The sequence below is a fragment of the Petaurus breviceps genome, unplaced genomic scaffold (assembly GCF_028583685.1).
Source record: "Petaurus breviceps papuanus isolate PSGF00001 unplaced genomic scaffold, PetGlider_PUasm1.0 90842, whole genome shotgun sequence".
Lineage (NCBI taxonomy): Eukaryota > Metazoa > Chordata > Mammalia > Diprotodontia > Petauridae > Petaurus > Petaurus breviceps.
Window position 1 is genome coordinate 6,344,755 of NW_027187358.1, and position 14,831 is coordinate 6,359,585.

The 14,831-nt window shown below is 42.4% G+C and overlaps 1 protein-coding gene across 2 annotated transcripts in view; it reads right to left on the reverse strand.

Annotated features, from left to right (window-relative positions):
- LRPPRC (leucine rich pentatricopeptide repeat containing) overlaps positions 1–9,457 on the reverse strand; it is a 124,158-nt gene extending 114,701 nt beyond the window's left edge. For both annotated transcript variants that reach the window (XM_069071608.1, XM_069071607.1), the window contains exon 1: positions 9,241–9,457. In XM_069071608.1, the coding sequence (XP_068927709.1) occupies positions 9,241–9,392 (152 nt within the window). In that variant the 5' untranslated portion in view covers positions 9,393–9,457. The remainder of the gene's footprint in view (positions 1–9,240) is intronic.
- Positions 9,458–14,831: the final 5,374 nt, after the last annotated feature.

Below are 14,831 nucleotides of genomic sequence, written 5' to 3' on the forward strand. Positions count from 1 at the left end.
ATGTACAGAGCCCCTCACACAAAAGTGTTACTTCAGGCATTTGCATTTTACCTCTAATTTTAGGAAAAAGGTTTAGATAGTCTTTAAAGAATCTAGGGGGAATAAAGCCTCAGATACTAGCCCTGCTCACACTTTTGCATGACTTGAGAAGTGAAAAATTCTATTTCCCCTTTCCCCCCAATATCCCCAAACTCCTGGCAAGAAAGGAGAATGGACTGGCCAACCAGATGCTGGTAGTATGGAACAGAAAGTTAAGCACCTTGTTATCCTTCTCTCCTGGTCAAGTGCTCTACCTGGTCACCATACTGGTGTTTCATCCTCCACCCTGCAGATCTCCCTCAATACCTACACACCCTGTTTCTCAATTCTCTAATTCACTTATTGTACCTAGAGTCTCCTGCTAACATCCTAACCCTGACTATATGCACTCCACCCTGAATTTCACTTAGCATTTAATTACTTTTTCAGTAATTAAATTTACTAAATAAATAAAATTTAGAGCTGGGGTGCCTTTAAACTGCATGACAGTTTATGATATCCAAAAGTCAGTACATGACTTTAAACTGTAATTGCACAGGAGCAGCATAAAGGACATCAGAAAGTTAATGATTACAAAAAAAGTGGGCCAAGGTAGGAACTTATCCAAAACACCAGAAGATCCATTCATACAATAGATCTAGAGGAAAGACCATAGCATGTTAAATGAACCTGTTAAGGAAGATTTAGGATAGGACTTGGGTAAGAAAGGATTTTTCATCTTTAAAATTGTCATTAATGGGTTAAGACTGCCATTAGTTGTCACAGATCTATCAAAATAAATTTTATCTGTTTAATCTGATGAAATTAACTTCCTTTAGCATACTGGAATTCATTTTTCTACTTTCTATCTTCTAACAAAGAAACGTGCTAATGAATTTAAATATAATGTTTAATTTGTTACTGTACATTAAAGATCAGCAGATAACAAAATTCTCTCTACTGGCCAGACTGCATTCTTGGAACAAGATTTAGAATCCTAGCTTAAGACTTTTTTCACTACATAGTACTAGTTTTAGAGATGCAGATTATTTGTTTATTCTTGTTTTCACAGTTAATTTTCTAATTTGCTAATGTGAATTAGCATGTAATTCACATGTAAACTCCTGCCTATGTACTACAGCTTGCAAATCCCAACCTCCTGCTGCCCTTCTGCTGTCATGTAGAACCATCCCTAAAAAATCCATTTTCTTTCCTCTCTAATTCTCATCTTTATCTATCTGATCTCTAACCCTCCCCTAGCTCCAATTTACTTCTACATACCTGGTGATTACACCTTAGATTTTTTTATAACTTCATCACCTACAAGACGTGAGCTCTGAAATCTCCCAGTGATTGCAAGATGTCGTCTCTCCTCTTCCTCATTTCTCCCAAATCTGCTCTTTGCCTTCAATGTTAACTTTGGTCCTTCAATGCCCCCCATTCTCCCAGTGCATCGTCCCTTTTCTAGTGCTTCCCTCGCTCCTCAGCAGTGGTCCTAGAGGTGGCCAGTTGTAATGCCTGATGCTCCACCTCTGAATCCCTAGTTCTTTCTATTCTTCTAATCTCCCACCTTCCTTCTTTTGTTTTCACCCTTCTAATAATCCAAATTGGGTCACCTGCCATATACTTTCTCAGTTCTACTCCCAAATGACTTAGAAATGCTACAAGTTCAGTTCTAGTCTCTTCCTGGGCTCAGTCACACATGAATAATCAGACATTTCTAACTGCATGTCCTGAAGGAATCTCAAAGTCAACATGTCCAAAATGTAACTCATCATCTTTCCCTCAAAATTTAAACTTGCCAGTTTCTGCAGAGGGTGCTATCATCCTTCTAGTAACCCTGGAGGACATCTCGTGTCATTCTCAAGGCCAAACCTTCATGCAAACCTCATCATTCCAGGCAATTGCTAAAACTTGTTGTTTCTCCCTTTATGGCATCTCTCCCATGCATCTCCCTTCTCATATACATCTCCATTCACACAGCTATATCCCCAGTTTGAGTCTTTATCACCTCAACTGGACTGCAGAAATAGCCTCTTGACTGGTCTCCTCTATCCTCTAGAGATTCCCCTGAAGTGCAGGTCTAGCATTTCACTCCTCTCCAGAGGACCGCCATTACAAACAGATCAAATGTAAACTCTTCTGTTTGTCATTTAAAGCTCTGCACAACCTAGTCCCAACCTACCTGTCCAGCCTTGATGCTATTTTCCTTTCTAAGCTCTATAGTCTAGTCAAACTGGCATTTTTACTCCTCTTCAATAGTGCTCCAGCTCCTGCCTTCATGCACTGAGCTGTCCCCCAAGCCTGGTACTTGCTTCCCTACTTCCTCTTAAGAGTTTCTAGTTTTCTCAAGTCTCAGTTCAAATGCTTTTTTCAGACATGAAGCCTTTCCTGGCATCTCCAACTACTAGTAGTAATACCTGTCTCCCAAAAAAATTCATTGTATTTATTTTGCATATATCACTATACATATCTCTCCCCAAATAGACTGTAAGTTCCTTGAAGGCAGACCAGTTCACTTCTGTCTCAGCAGCCCTAGAGCCTATCATAATAGTGCCTGATACATAGCAGGTACTTAATTGCCTGTTGATTACTAAATTTTGTTGGTTGGCATCACTAAAACTTCATGCTATTTAACCTCAGCTGTGTCCTCAGAGTAACATAGGCCATCCTTCTGCTCTATTCAGTCCTGATTAACTGTACCAAATTCTCCAGTTGCTATCCCAAACCGATTCTCTTCTCTCAAGAACATACATGACCAGAAAAAGAGACAGGAATGTCAAGGAGGAAGAGTGAATGATGAAATGACCAAGTGCTGCTCTGGTATCCAAAAAACATTAGGAAGAAAACCCAAAACCCTGAAACAGGTGCAGGAAAATGAGTCCCGCCAGGAAGATGAGGGCACTAAAGATAATCCAGTCACCACTGAAGGCTCTAGGCCAAAGCAAAGAACTATTTCCAGGATCAAACTGAAGTATTTTGGTTCCAACGAATAAAAGCCTTCTTAACAATTCTTAAAAGATCTTCAAATACATTCTGGGTGACCACACACTGAGCAGTCTTGTCCAAGGAAGGAATGGGCCTTGAGGGTCCTTCCAACAAAGTTTGTGATTGACCCACAGGCACTGAAATCTGAGGATACGTATTGAAATTAAAATCTGACTCAGATAAATAATCAAGTATCTTTTCATTCATTAAGCTGAATGAGACTGAATCATGTTGTCAACTGTTACCTTCCAAAATATGAAAATAGACTGGAGAAAATAAGCAGCATAGTAAAAAAAAAAAAATTCCTTCATAATAGCTGTTCACAAATCTAAAGCAATTATTACTGCCATAAGAAGTTAGTCAAACCTGTACTAGTGTGTTCATTCAATCTAGATCTTTCTTTACCTCTATTAGCGTTAAACAACTTTCTAAAGGGCAAAAACATCAGAAAAATCAATACTGAAAGGCCAACTTCCAATTTTTAGGCATTTACCCTATACAAGCTAGTAATAAAATTTATGTTACTGGTCAACAAAAACTTATTAAGCATCTACTATGTGCCAGGCACAGTGCTAAGTACTGGGGATCCAAAGGAAAGCAAAAACAACAGCCCAGACTATGCTCTCAAAGAGCTCAGACAAAAGGAAAACAGCTATGTTCAAACAAGACAGAAGAGGTACAAACTGAAGATGTTCAAGAGGGAAATGCACTAGCATTAAGTGGGATCAGGCTGGTAGTAGAAGGTAAGATTTTAGCAGCGCTTTAAAGGAAGGCAGGAGACAGGAACTGTTCCAGGCATGGCAGTGAGTCGCCAATTAAAAGGCCCAGTCAGGTGACAAGCTATTCAGACAGGTAATACTAAAAAGACTAATGTCACTCAACCACAGAGTATGTGGCAGGGAGTAAGGTATAAGAACACTAGAAAGGTAGAAAAAGGCCACATTATAAGGGTCAAATAGAGGATTTTATATTTGATTCTAGAGCTAATAGAGAGTTACTAAGGTTTATAAAGAGGGTAACATGGTCAGAAGTTAGAAAGATCACTTTGGTAGCTGAGTGGAGGATGAAATGGAGTAGGGAAAGGTTTTTTGAAGAAGGTCTAACTTCCCCATTACAAACAGATCAAACATAAACTCCAGAAAGCTATTGCAATAGTCCAGGTGTGAGGTGATAGAGGCCAGCACCAAGGTAGTGGCAATGTCAGAGGAGGACACACACTGATTGGATGAGGGGGTGAGAGTGAGAAGTTGAGGGTGACACCTAGATTTCAAGCATGGGTGAGTGGAGAAATGGTGGTACTCTCTATAACAGGCAGATACGAAGAGGGGAGGCTTTGGGGGAAGAGGGTGCTGAGGAGAAGGGAAAGAATGAATTCAATTTTAGACATGTTGAGTTTTAAGATGTATGAAGGAGATTCAGTTTGAAAAGTCTAGTAGGCAACTGGACATGTGAACCTAGGGATAGAATTGGCTAAGACCATCTTGAGAGTCACACATTGCAATTCCTCTGGCAATACTCACAAGTTATTTAGAAAACTGAGCTGAAAAATGCAAACCTTCAGGGTACAACTAGTCATGCTGAATACTGGAGTAATATGTTTGGCTAAGAATCAGCTTTATGTGGAAATACTTCAAATGATCTTCGACTTCAACCATGCAGGTATTGTAGAGACTGAAAATAGAAGACAGTTCAATGAGTGGCCAAAAAAAACACTCAACTTCCTATCCACCTTCTAATGCTGAGCCTCTCCATGCAGCCCTACTTTGGTCTATCATGACTGCAGGGCACCACTCTAAGCCTTTTCAGCAGGCTGCCAGAGTTTCCATCCCAAGGAAACTACTAGATTCCCTTGCAAAAGCAAGGCAATGTGTAATCGATAGAGGGCTGGCCACACAACCCAGGAGGATCTGAAATGCCAATTCTTATACGTACTGGCTGTAGACCCTAGGCAAGCTGTTTAACCTTTTGTTGCTCTAGACCAGAGATGTCACAAACTCTTGGCCCATTCTCCAGTGCACCCAGAACCAGATTAAAATGTAACTGGGAAATGTTTAGTAAAATAAAAATACAATAAAACATGGATTAGTACTAACTTGTGGTTTTCTAAATCAGTATGTGGCCAGCAGGAAACTATTTGAGGCTGACACCACTGTTTCAGATCAAGACCTGCCAGCATCATACTGTCTTAATTTTAACATGTAGTGTTATCTGTTTAACTGTATTTTATTTATTTTGTTAAATATTTCCTAATTAGATTTGCATCTGACACATCTGCTCTAGTCAACTAAGACTCTAAGATGCAGAGAAGGAACTACCTGTACTGGTAAAGTGAGTTTCCTTACCTGGGAGTTCCCTATACCTATGAAATCACTGGCCAAGTCCTCTATCCCATGCTTCTTAAAGTTGAGACATGGTCTCTGTGTGTCACTCAGGATGAAAGTTCAAGGGTTACGACTCATGGGCCAGCTCTTACTACAGAATCAGTTCCATTTCTTGCCTGGGCCAGCTAACTCCCTCCTATTCCCAGGGACTTACCACAGTGATGCAGAATGCCTAGAACTCTGCTACTCCAGAGATCTACCAGCCTCATCCTCCCCTATAGCTGAGATTGTAAAACTACACCACCACAAAACCAGAGTGTAGTTCAATGAAAAGAGCACTAGAGTTTGGAGTAAGAAAACCTAGACTTGAATCCAGACATGACCAGTGTGCCAAGAATGCACAAGAGTGGACAAGTGACTTCACTCATCTTTCTGTTCTCAGTTCCTTCATCTGCAACATGTGAGGGTTACCTCTACAGTCACATCCATTTCCATCTCCACATTTTGCTACTTGCACTCTGTCCATCATCCTCATTACCCTCCCACCAAACTTTGGACTCTCCCTCTAAGAAGTCACTCACCCATCATTTGCCTCAAGTCCCAAAAACTGGTCATCCAGGCCAATTCCGTCCACCATGATGCAAGTACAATACTCCACTACTCCCTCTTTCAACACTCTTCTACATGAAGTCTTCTCCCCTTAGAAGGTAAGCACCTTAAGAGCACAAACTGCCTCAACTGTTCATATGTTTATCCCTGGAGTTTTACACTGTACCTGAACAGAGTATGCACTTAATAAATGCTTATCTGTCCTACATCCTATGATCTTAAGAGCTGAAAGAGGTCTATTATTTTATAAAAAGCAACTGATGGTAGCAAAGAATTAGAAAGTGAGGGGGATGCTCACTAATCGAGTAATGTTTGAAAGCAGGATGGGTTCAGAAAAACTTGTATGAACTCATGCAAAGTGAAGTGAACAGAACCAGAATACTATATACAGCAGGAGTTATACTGTAAAGATGATGAACTGTGAAAGACTTAGCTACTCTCATCAAGACAACTCCATAGGACCCACCATGAAAAATACTATTGACCTGCAGAGAACTGATGGACTCTGAATGGAGATGGAAGCATGCTTCTAAAATTTCTTTATTTTTTATTTTGTGTTTTCCTTTGTAATATGGCCAATATGGAAATAAGTTTTGCATGTCAATGTATAATTGGAATCAAATCGCTTGTCTTCTTGAGGAGGGAGGGTATTTGTAACTCAAACTTTTCAAAAATGAGTATTAGTTTTTTTTATTCATGAATAGGAAATATTTAATGAAATAAATAATAATTTTTTAAAAAGCACTTTACTAGGGGGAAAACAGATTAGATCAAGGTCTGACAATTAATGGAGGGGCACTTTAATTCTGAATTAACTAAACTGTACAATGGGGATGCTAATACTATCTCTATTCCCTACTCTTCCCTTACAACTGCATAAACTGAACAGAAAAAAAAATTAGGCATATTTGTGCTTACAAGAATGTAAGCACAAGTTTTAAGAAGCACATAAAAGTCCTATATGGTATTCCTCATAAATACAGGACAAAAATGTTCATTATAAGGTTTTGTTTAAAGACTAAAAATGACTCCATGTATTCCAAGTAATTAAAAACAAATACTGTTCTACATTCTATATGATTCCATCTATAGAGGCAGTGTGGTATAGTGTGTGGAGAAGAATGAGATTCTCAGAACAGCCTAGGTCCAAATCCAGTCCTAGGGTTAGGATTTTTAGTCTTACATTAATCTGTGCCGGTGCAAATCAGATCTCATCAGTAAATTTATTAGCACTTTAAATTCTTAGAACAGGATTCTTAAACCTAGTGTCTAATAATTCCTAAAAACATAGACAGATAATGATTTCAATACCACTGACTTCCTTATAATCTTATTTTGTTTCATGCATTTGCACAGGTTTATACAGCTAGTATGGGTTAGGTAACTTGAAAAGATATCTTCCTGCCCCCTAAAGGAGCCCTCTAGTGAGCAATGGGGATACAGAGAAAGGCTTTGAAAGCAATTCCTTGCTCTCTGGAGTTCACAATCTAATGGGGAAGACAACAACCTAATAGGTAGTTTTATATAGCACCTCCTATGTGCCAGGAACTGTGCTAAGTGCTTCACAAATATTATCTTATCTGATCCTTACAAGGTGCTATTATTATTCCCATTTTACAGTAAGGGAAACTAAGGCAAAGGTTTGTGACTTGCCCAAGGTCACACAGCTAGTGGTGGAGGCCAAATTTGAGCTCAGGTCTGGACTCCAAATTAAATGGCTCTCAAAAGATTAAGTGGGAGATAAGTATCAGAAGTAAGGCACTAAGATTAAAGGAGACAGGAGAAGACTCATTGCACACTGGCTGTCCCCCTAGAATACTCTTCCTTACTTCTTACTGGCTTCCTTGGCTCTTTTTAAGCCCCAACTACAATCCTGTCTTAATTCTATGCCCTGAATTCCAGTGCCTTCCCTCTTGTAATTATTTCCCATTTATTCTATATATAGCTTCTCTGCACTTATGTTTGCTTGTTGTCCCACCAGATCAGACTGTGAGCTCTTTGTGGGCAGAAACCCTTGGCTTCTTTTTTGCATCCTCAGAACTTAGCAGGGGCCTAGAGCCTCACAGCAGGCCTTAGTTAAGTGTTTATAAATCGACAGCAAGTGGGATTTTTGCTGGGAAACTGGAGGGAAGTCAAAAGAGGAGATATTTCTATTGGCAGGTGAAGCAGAAGATAGGGTGCCTGACTTACTCGATAGGTGTTTGAATCCTGCCTCAAACAACTCCTAGCTTTGTGGAACAAGTCACTTAAATTTTATCTGACTCAGTTTCCTCACATGTAAAATGAGAATAACAGTTCCTACCTCTCAGAGTTGTCATGAGAATTGAATGAGGCAACTGTAAAGTGCTTACCCCGGTTGCCTAGTACATAGCAGGTCCACATAAAATGCTAACTAACATGTTGGTATATAATAAGCCCTACCTTTCAAGGTTGTGAGGATCAAATGAAATAACTGTAAAGTGCTTAGCATTGCCGGGCACACAGCAGGTGCTATATAAATGTCTGGCATCAAGAGCCCCACACCTCCCAGGGTGGCTGATGGGCTCACGATGGGATGTTTGCTAACTGCATTGTTACTGCCATTATAGACAGGGTGCTGGTTTTGGAGTCGGGACTACACCTTCCCATGTTCCATGAGTCCCTCGGCCTTCAGGGTCCCAATAGCGCAAAACTCCCCAATGCCAACCTCACGCCTCTGACAACACCCACGTGCGGCGCGTTTCCTAAGAGATTTAAAGAGACAGCGTCTGCCAGGCTTGCGTTCTCCCGGAAGCTTCCGAGCGCCTCCGCGCACGCACGTGGTTCCGCACCCGGCGCCGCGACCCCAAGAGAAAGGGGACCCAGAGCGTGGCTCTCCCCTCCTCATCCCGACCTGCCTCGCCTTCGAATTCTCCCACAATTCTCCCCCGGAGCCGACAAGGGCCCAGCACAAGGATTGGCACGCCGGGGCGTTCGGGAGCCCTCCGGAGGGGAGGGAGAGCGGGCCCGCTAGCCAGGCAAAGATCCCCGAGAGCAGCCCCGGCCCGTCCACTTGCGGGAAAGAAGAGAAGCGGGTCTGAGGAGGGGGGCGTGGCCAAGCCGCACCGGAGGGAAACCATGTGGCGGTTTGACCTTCCCGAAGGCGCAGAGGCCCCATCACCGGCCAAGACGCCCGCAGGCTCTCCGGCGCCCCCCACGCCGAGTCCAGGAGACTGAAGGCGCCGGCACTCGCCTGGGCCTGTTCACCCTCAGCTCGAGGCAAGGGGTCCCCAGGTGGGAGACTACGGGAACCCAGCAGGAGAGAACGACCTAGCCCCGCACTCACCTGGCAAGAGGCCTGGGGCGCGCGAGGGTGGCGGCGGCAGCTCGCGGGGGGCCCGCCCTGCCCGTGAGGTGGCGCAGGGGGAGCGGGAAGAGCGGGGTGAACCCGGCCCCCCTACGGAGGAGCCAGCGCGCGGGTCTTAGTAGAGCTGCCATGTCTCCGTCCCCCGGTAATTCACTTCCGAAGGTTCGCAGAGGACAGGAGGAGCACGTGACCAAAGGAGAGCCGGCGCGGCCAAGACCAACAGTTCACAGCCGGGGGGGAGGAGTGCTGTGAAGGCGAGGAAGGGAGCGGATTGGAGGGACGAGGGGGGGGGGGGGGAAACTAGGGGAGGGGGATCCGGAAATCCTGTCCTTCGTGACTAGCCCCTCCTTTTCCTTCTGTGTGACCGGGGCTATGTCACGAGGCTAATTTTGGTCGCAGCTGTGATCCGTCCTTCCCTCTCCCCCACGAGCGTGTGGATGGTATGGTCGGAAGGGGTTGGCTCTTCCGAGGTGGCTGCTGGGGGCCAAACGGCCTGCATACCCTGGGAAAGGGGTTCATGTCCGACCGTGAGGACCCCTCGGAGTGGGCAACTTTCTCTCCTTCCCCCTTCCTCAACAAAATTCCGCCCAGCGGGAGTAATTAGGAGGGCGCCGTGTCATGTAGCTGCCGTTCTATTTCTGAAGTTCCCACGACCACAAATTTCCTGTCTTCCCATGGCTGAAGAGAAGCCTGACTGTGACCCTGAAGGGAGCATCCAGTGACCTTGTGCAAGTCCCTGTACCTCCCTCTGAGAGCCTCGGGTCTCTCTCCCGGGAGAGTGAAGGAGGTTGATTGACAGCTTAGGTAGAAGTCCTCTAGCGTAGAAGTTCCTGTTTTACTTTAGTGGAAACTGAGGCTGAGGGCGGTTAAGGAACTTAGTCAAGCTCATTCAAGGAGCCAGTGGGAAAGAGAGGATCTGAACCTCAAGTTTTCTGACTCCAAATCTAGCCCTGTCCGCCACTGTGCAGTCAAGTCTTTATTAAGCTCTCTGTGCTAGCTAGCACCTACGGTACCAGGCGCTGTGCTAAGGTCCAAGGAGAAGAAAAAAAACTGTCCTCAAGCATCCTAGAACATGTGCAGTGCTTGCCTCCCCGGGCAGTTGCCGGAATGGAAAAACTTATGAAAGGGACATACACATGTGTACATACATAGAAAACAGATATACACAGGTGTATGTATGTAAATATGTTTAGCGTGACTTTACATGGATTCATAGTTTGCCATCTTAGCAGATGGGGGAAGGGCTGGCAGGAGGAAGAGAATTTGGAAATCAGATTTTTTTATGTTATTAATGAATAAATGAAAGTTAAAGGAAAGAACCTCATAGTGTCGGGGTCTGTATCAGGAATTTTTCATTTTGGACATCTTGGGTCTGACAGGAAAGTCTTCTCAATTCAGTAACCATCAAGCATATACTTTGTGCCAGGTACTTTGCTAAAGCGAGGATGCAGAAAAGCAAAAGATAATTTATGTCCCCGAGCTCATTTCTCTGTTTTGTTGTTTCAGTCTGACTGTGACCTCATTTGGGGTTTTCTTGACAAAGATATTGGAGTGATTTGCCATTGCCTTCACATAATCTATAAATACTTGTGTAAATCAGATTGGGGACAGCTAGGTGGTACAGTAGATAGAGTTTGGACTCATCTTCCTAAGTCCTAAAGTGGACTCAGACCGTAGTTGTATGATCCTGGACAAGTCACTTAGCCCTGTTTGCCTCAGTTTCCTCATCTGTAAAATGAACTGAAGAAGGTATTTGCAAACCACTCCAGTATCTCTGCCAAGAAAACCCCAAATTGGGGTCAGAAAGAGTCAAACTAGACTAAAAATGACTTAACAACAAAAATTAAATTGGCTCAAATCCATCTCCCAAATTTCCTAGCAGAAAACAAATTAAGAAGTGGACTTTAATGAAGCTTTTGTCAGACCATACATCCTTACGTTGGAAAATACAATCAGTCACCAAAATCTAAATTGTGCCTGCAGAAACTTAAAGCTTGCCTTGTTGACTTATTTTAGATTGAGGATAAACTGGTCAGCAAGGGTTTGGTTTTAGGTTATGAGCCTTGGGGGAAGGGAGGTGGGGGGAAGTGTTGATGAAGGGATAAGCAGTCTGAAACTTCAGACTTCAAAACTAAGAACCTTTCTGGAAGAATAGATCTTGGGCCTAAATTCAAAGCATTTTTTAATTGCCTTTGGAGAACCACTAGAATGAACAGAGATTACGTGGGTAAAGCACAATATGAATCAGGCAGTCAGTAAACATCTATTATTCACCTACTGTGTTACCACACTCACCTCAGAGCTAAGCACTAGGGATACAAAAGGGGGCAGAATGACTTTACCCATCCACAAGAACTTCACAGTCTAGTGGAAGAGACATGCAGCAAACAAATATGTACAAACAATCTATATACAAGGTAAATAGGAAATTAACAGCGGGAAGAATTTAGAATTAAGAGAAGTTGGGAAAGGCTTCCTGTAGAAGATGAGGTTTTAGCTGGGAACTGAAGGAAGGAAACCAGGAGGCAGAGATGAGGAAGAAGAGCATTCCAGGCTTGGGTGAGCCAGAACCAAGAGAGTCTCGTTTTACAGAACAGCCGAGAGACCAAAGTCACTTTATCATATCAGGGAGTAGGGTGTAAGACTAGGAAGGTGTATGAAGGACTTTGAATGACAGGATTTAAAAAAAAAAATTTTGATTCTGGAGATAATAGAGAACCACTAATTAGCTATTATTCAGAAGAGGAAAGTCACAGGACTAAACATTCAAAGGACTAAAAATTCAATTATATTCTAGATTGTAGGTTCGGAAGTAGTGGAAAGGGAATCATAATAATTCACAGAAGCCAGCATTTATATAGCATATGTTGAGGCAGGACAAAATTCAGGTCTTTGTGACTTTCAAGGCCAGCATTCGGTGAACTTCACCATCTACCTACGGAGTTCATTGCCCTAACCCCACACTTCACATCACTGAAGGAGCAATCCAGAGGTCAAATATCTTGCTCAAGGTCATGTCTTGTTAGTCAACAGCAGAATCTGGACTAAAACCTAGGTTTCTAACTCAAAGTCCAGTATTTTTTCTATTATATCACACTGCCTCTTGAAAGCGGAGAAGCAATTGCTGAGGGAATTTTGTCTACATTGAAGTAATCTAAGAAAGAATTTGGTTGAGGGGAATCTAGGGAAGTATGTAGAAACCTATGAGAGAAGTATATATGAATTTAGATAATGAGTTGGTGCTTAGAATACAGTTCAGCCTGAACTCTAAAAAAATTTCTTAAGGAACTACAGAGAAAGAACCTTCAATAAGCAAATGAAAAATTTAGGAACTGAAACCAAGGTGATTATAAAAGTTTGATTATCTGTTTAAAAGTGTCAGACTGAACTGAGTAAGGATGCCATGTCCCTGATATTTGACTACCTATGTGTAGTTTGTAGCTTCCCAAATCTGCATATATTGGAGTAAGAGTAGTTTTTTGCCATTACACTGGCAAGGCAAAAGCTTGTGCCGAAGATCCATTATGAAAGACAATATTGGGTGAAAGAACAGCCCAGATCCTAAGGTACGGCCTCAGGATGAGTAGTAGCACTTGAGCCCACTGACAAGGAAGGAACTTTATTCTTGGAGCCAATGCTGGGAGCCTTGAACTGCCACAATGCACCTATTCCCTTGATTCCCAATACCAAAAGAATAACATTTTTGTAAAGCCAAACTGGCTTTTAATCCTACAAGTAGATGCTTGGACATTTGGGAAAGTGTGGGAGAGAAGAGGTGACTGACAAACTGACAGTCTACAGAGCCGTCCTGTGCCTGTGAGACCTGGACAGTGTACCAGTGACATTCCAGGAAACTGAATTGCTTCCATTTGAATTGTCTTGGGAAGATTCTGAAGATCACCTGACAGGATAAGATAACCAGACACTGAGGTCCTTTATAGAACTAAACTCCCAACTGTTCAAACCCTACTGTATCATATACTTGCCTAAAAGACTGTTTTATACAGAACTCACACAGGGCAATGCTTACATGGTGGGTAGAAGAAGCAATACAAGGACACTCTCAAGATCTCTCCGAAGACTTTGGAATTGATTGTGTGACATGGGAGACACTGGCACAGGATTACCCAGGATGACGTACCCACATCAGAAAAGGTGCTGTGCTCTCCAAACAAAGTAGAATTGAAACAGTTCAAAAGAAATGTGAGATGCACAAGTTTAGAGAATCCACACCAATCCTCTCCCAGAACTAATTTTTTAAGAGACCATTCTTTGCCTCATTTCTTTTTTTTTTTTTAAAGCAATCGGGGTTAAGTAACTTGCTCAAGGTTACACGGCCAGTTATTTCTGGGTGTGGTCCTGAGTGAGTATCTGAGCCCGGATTTGATCCAGGTCATCCCGACACTGGAGCCAGTGCTCTTACTCGATGAGCCACCTGGCTGCCCCTCCCTCATTTCTTATTAAACCTTAATCACTGAATCAGCTTTGCCTCAAACTAAGACTTCTTAAAGACCTTAGCTTGAAAAGTCCACAGTTCCCCAGCATATTCTGGGTCATCTCCAGTTGTCCTGGTCAGTGTCTGACCGCTGGACAAAGATGACTCTGGAAGTGAAAGTGAAACTGGTGACTTGCACAAGCCTCTCTCACTTAAAACCAATTCACCTCCATGTCATGCCATCACCTCCCTGATGTCATGGTCCTCTTTGAGAATGAAGAACAAACAGCAGCAACCTCACATGGACTATTTTTGCCCAACCTGTGGTAGAGCATTCTGAGTTCCTATTGGTCTGATGAGCCACAGTCAGAAGCATTGTAATTTGACTCTAACATAGTGATGTCATTTTGATCCTCTGAGAAAGCAGGACAACAACCAACAATGGTAGTAAAGGAATGAAGAAAAAAAAAAACCCTGATGCTTATCATGAAATTCTAGGAATTTATAATCTCTACTCCAATATGCCTGTGCATCTTCTATCTCACTGAGGCATTGTCCAGCTAGGGAGGTCTTGATGAGATCAAAGTCCACCTATTCCTGCCCTTTCAGTTCAACTCTCACTTTGTAATGAAAAGCAAATTAATCTAATTAAAAGGTTGATAAAGATACAGAAGAAGATAGCTTTTCTAGGAAAAGTAAAGTGATATACTTGACATTTTAATTGTTAATGAAAAGGAGAAAGAACAATGTTTCTAGGACAAGGGGTTGATCTAGAGATCCCTCTGTTTTGTATATGTACCAAATACAGCAAAATTTATGGCAGCACTTATTGTGGTAGACAAAGAATTGGAAGCAAAGTAAAATGGCTAAGAAATCGTGGTATGTGAATGTAGTGAAATATTACTGTACTATAAGAAAGGATAAATACGAAGAATTCAGAGAAGCATAATAAGAATAGAAACTGATACAGAATAAAGTAGATGAAAGAAAAACAATATCCAATATTCATGAACAAGGACTATAACAGTGAAAAAAGAACAAAAAATGAAACTGACTTTGGTCATTATAATGATCAAGAAGCTTGGGCCAGGGAACAAGTTGAGAAAATGCATCTCCCGCCCCCCCCCCCCCCCCC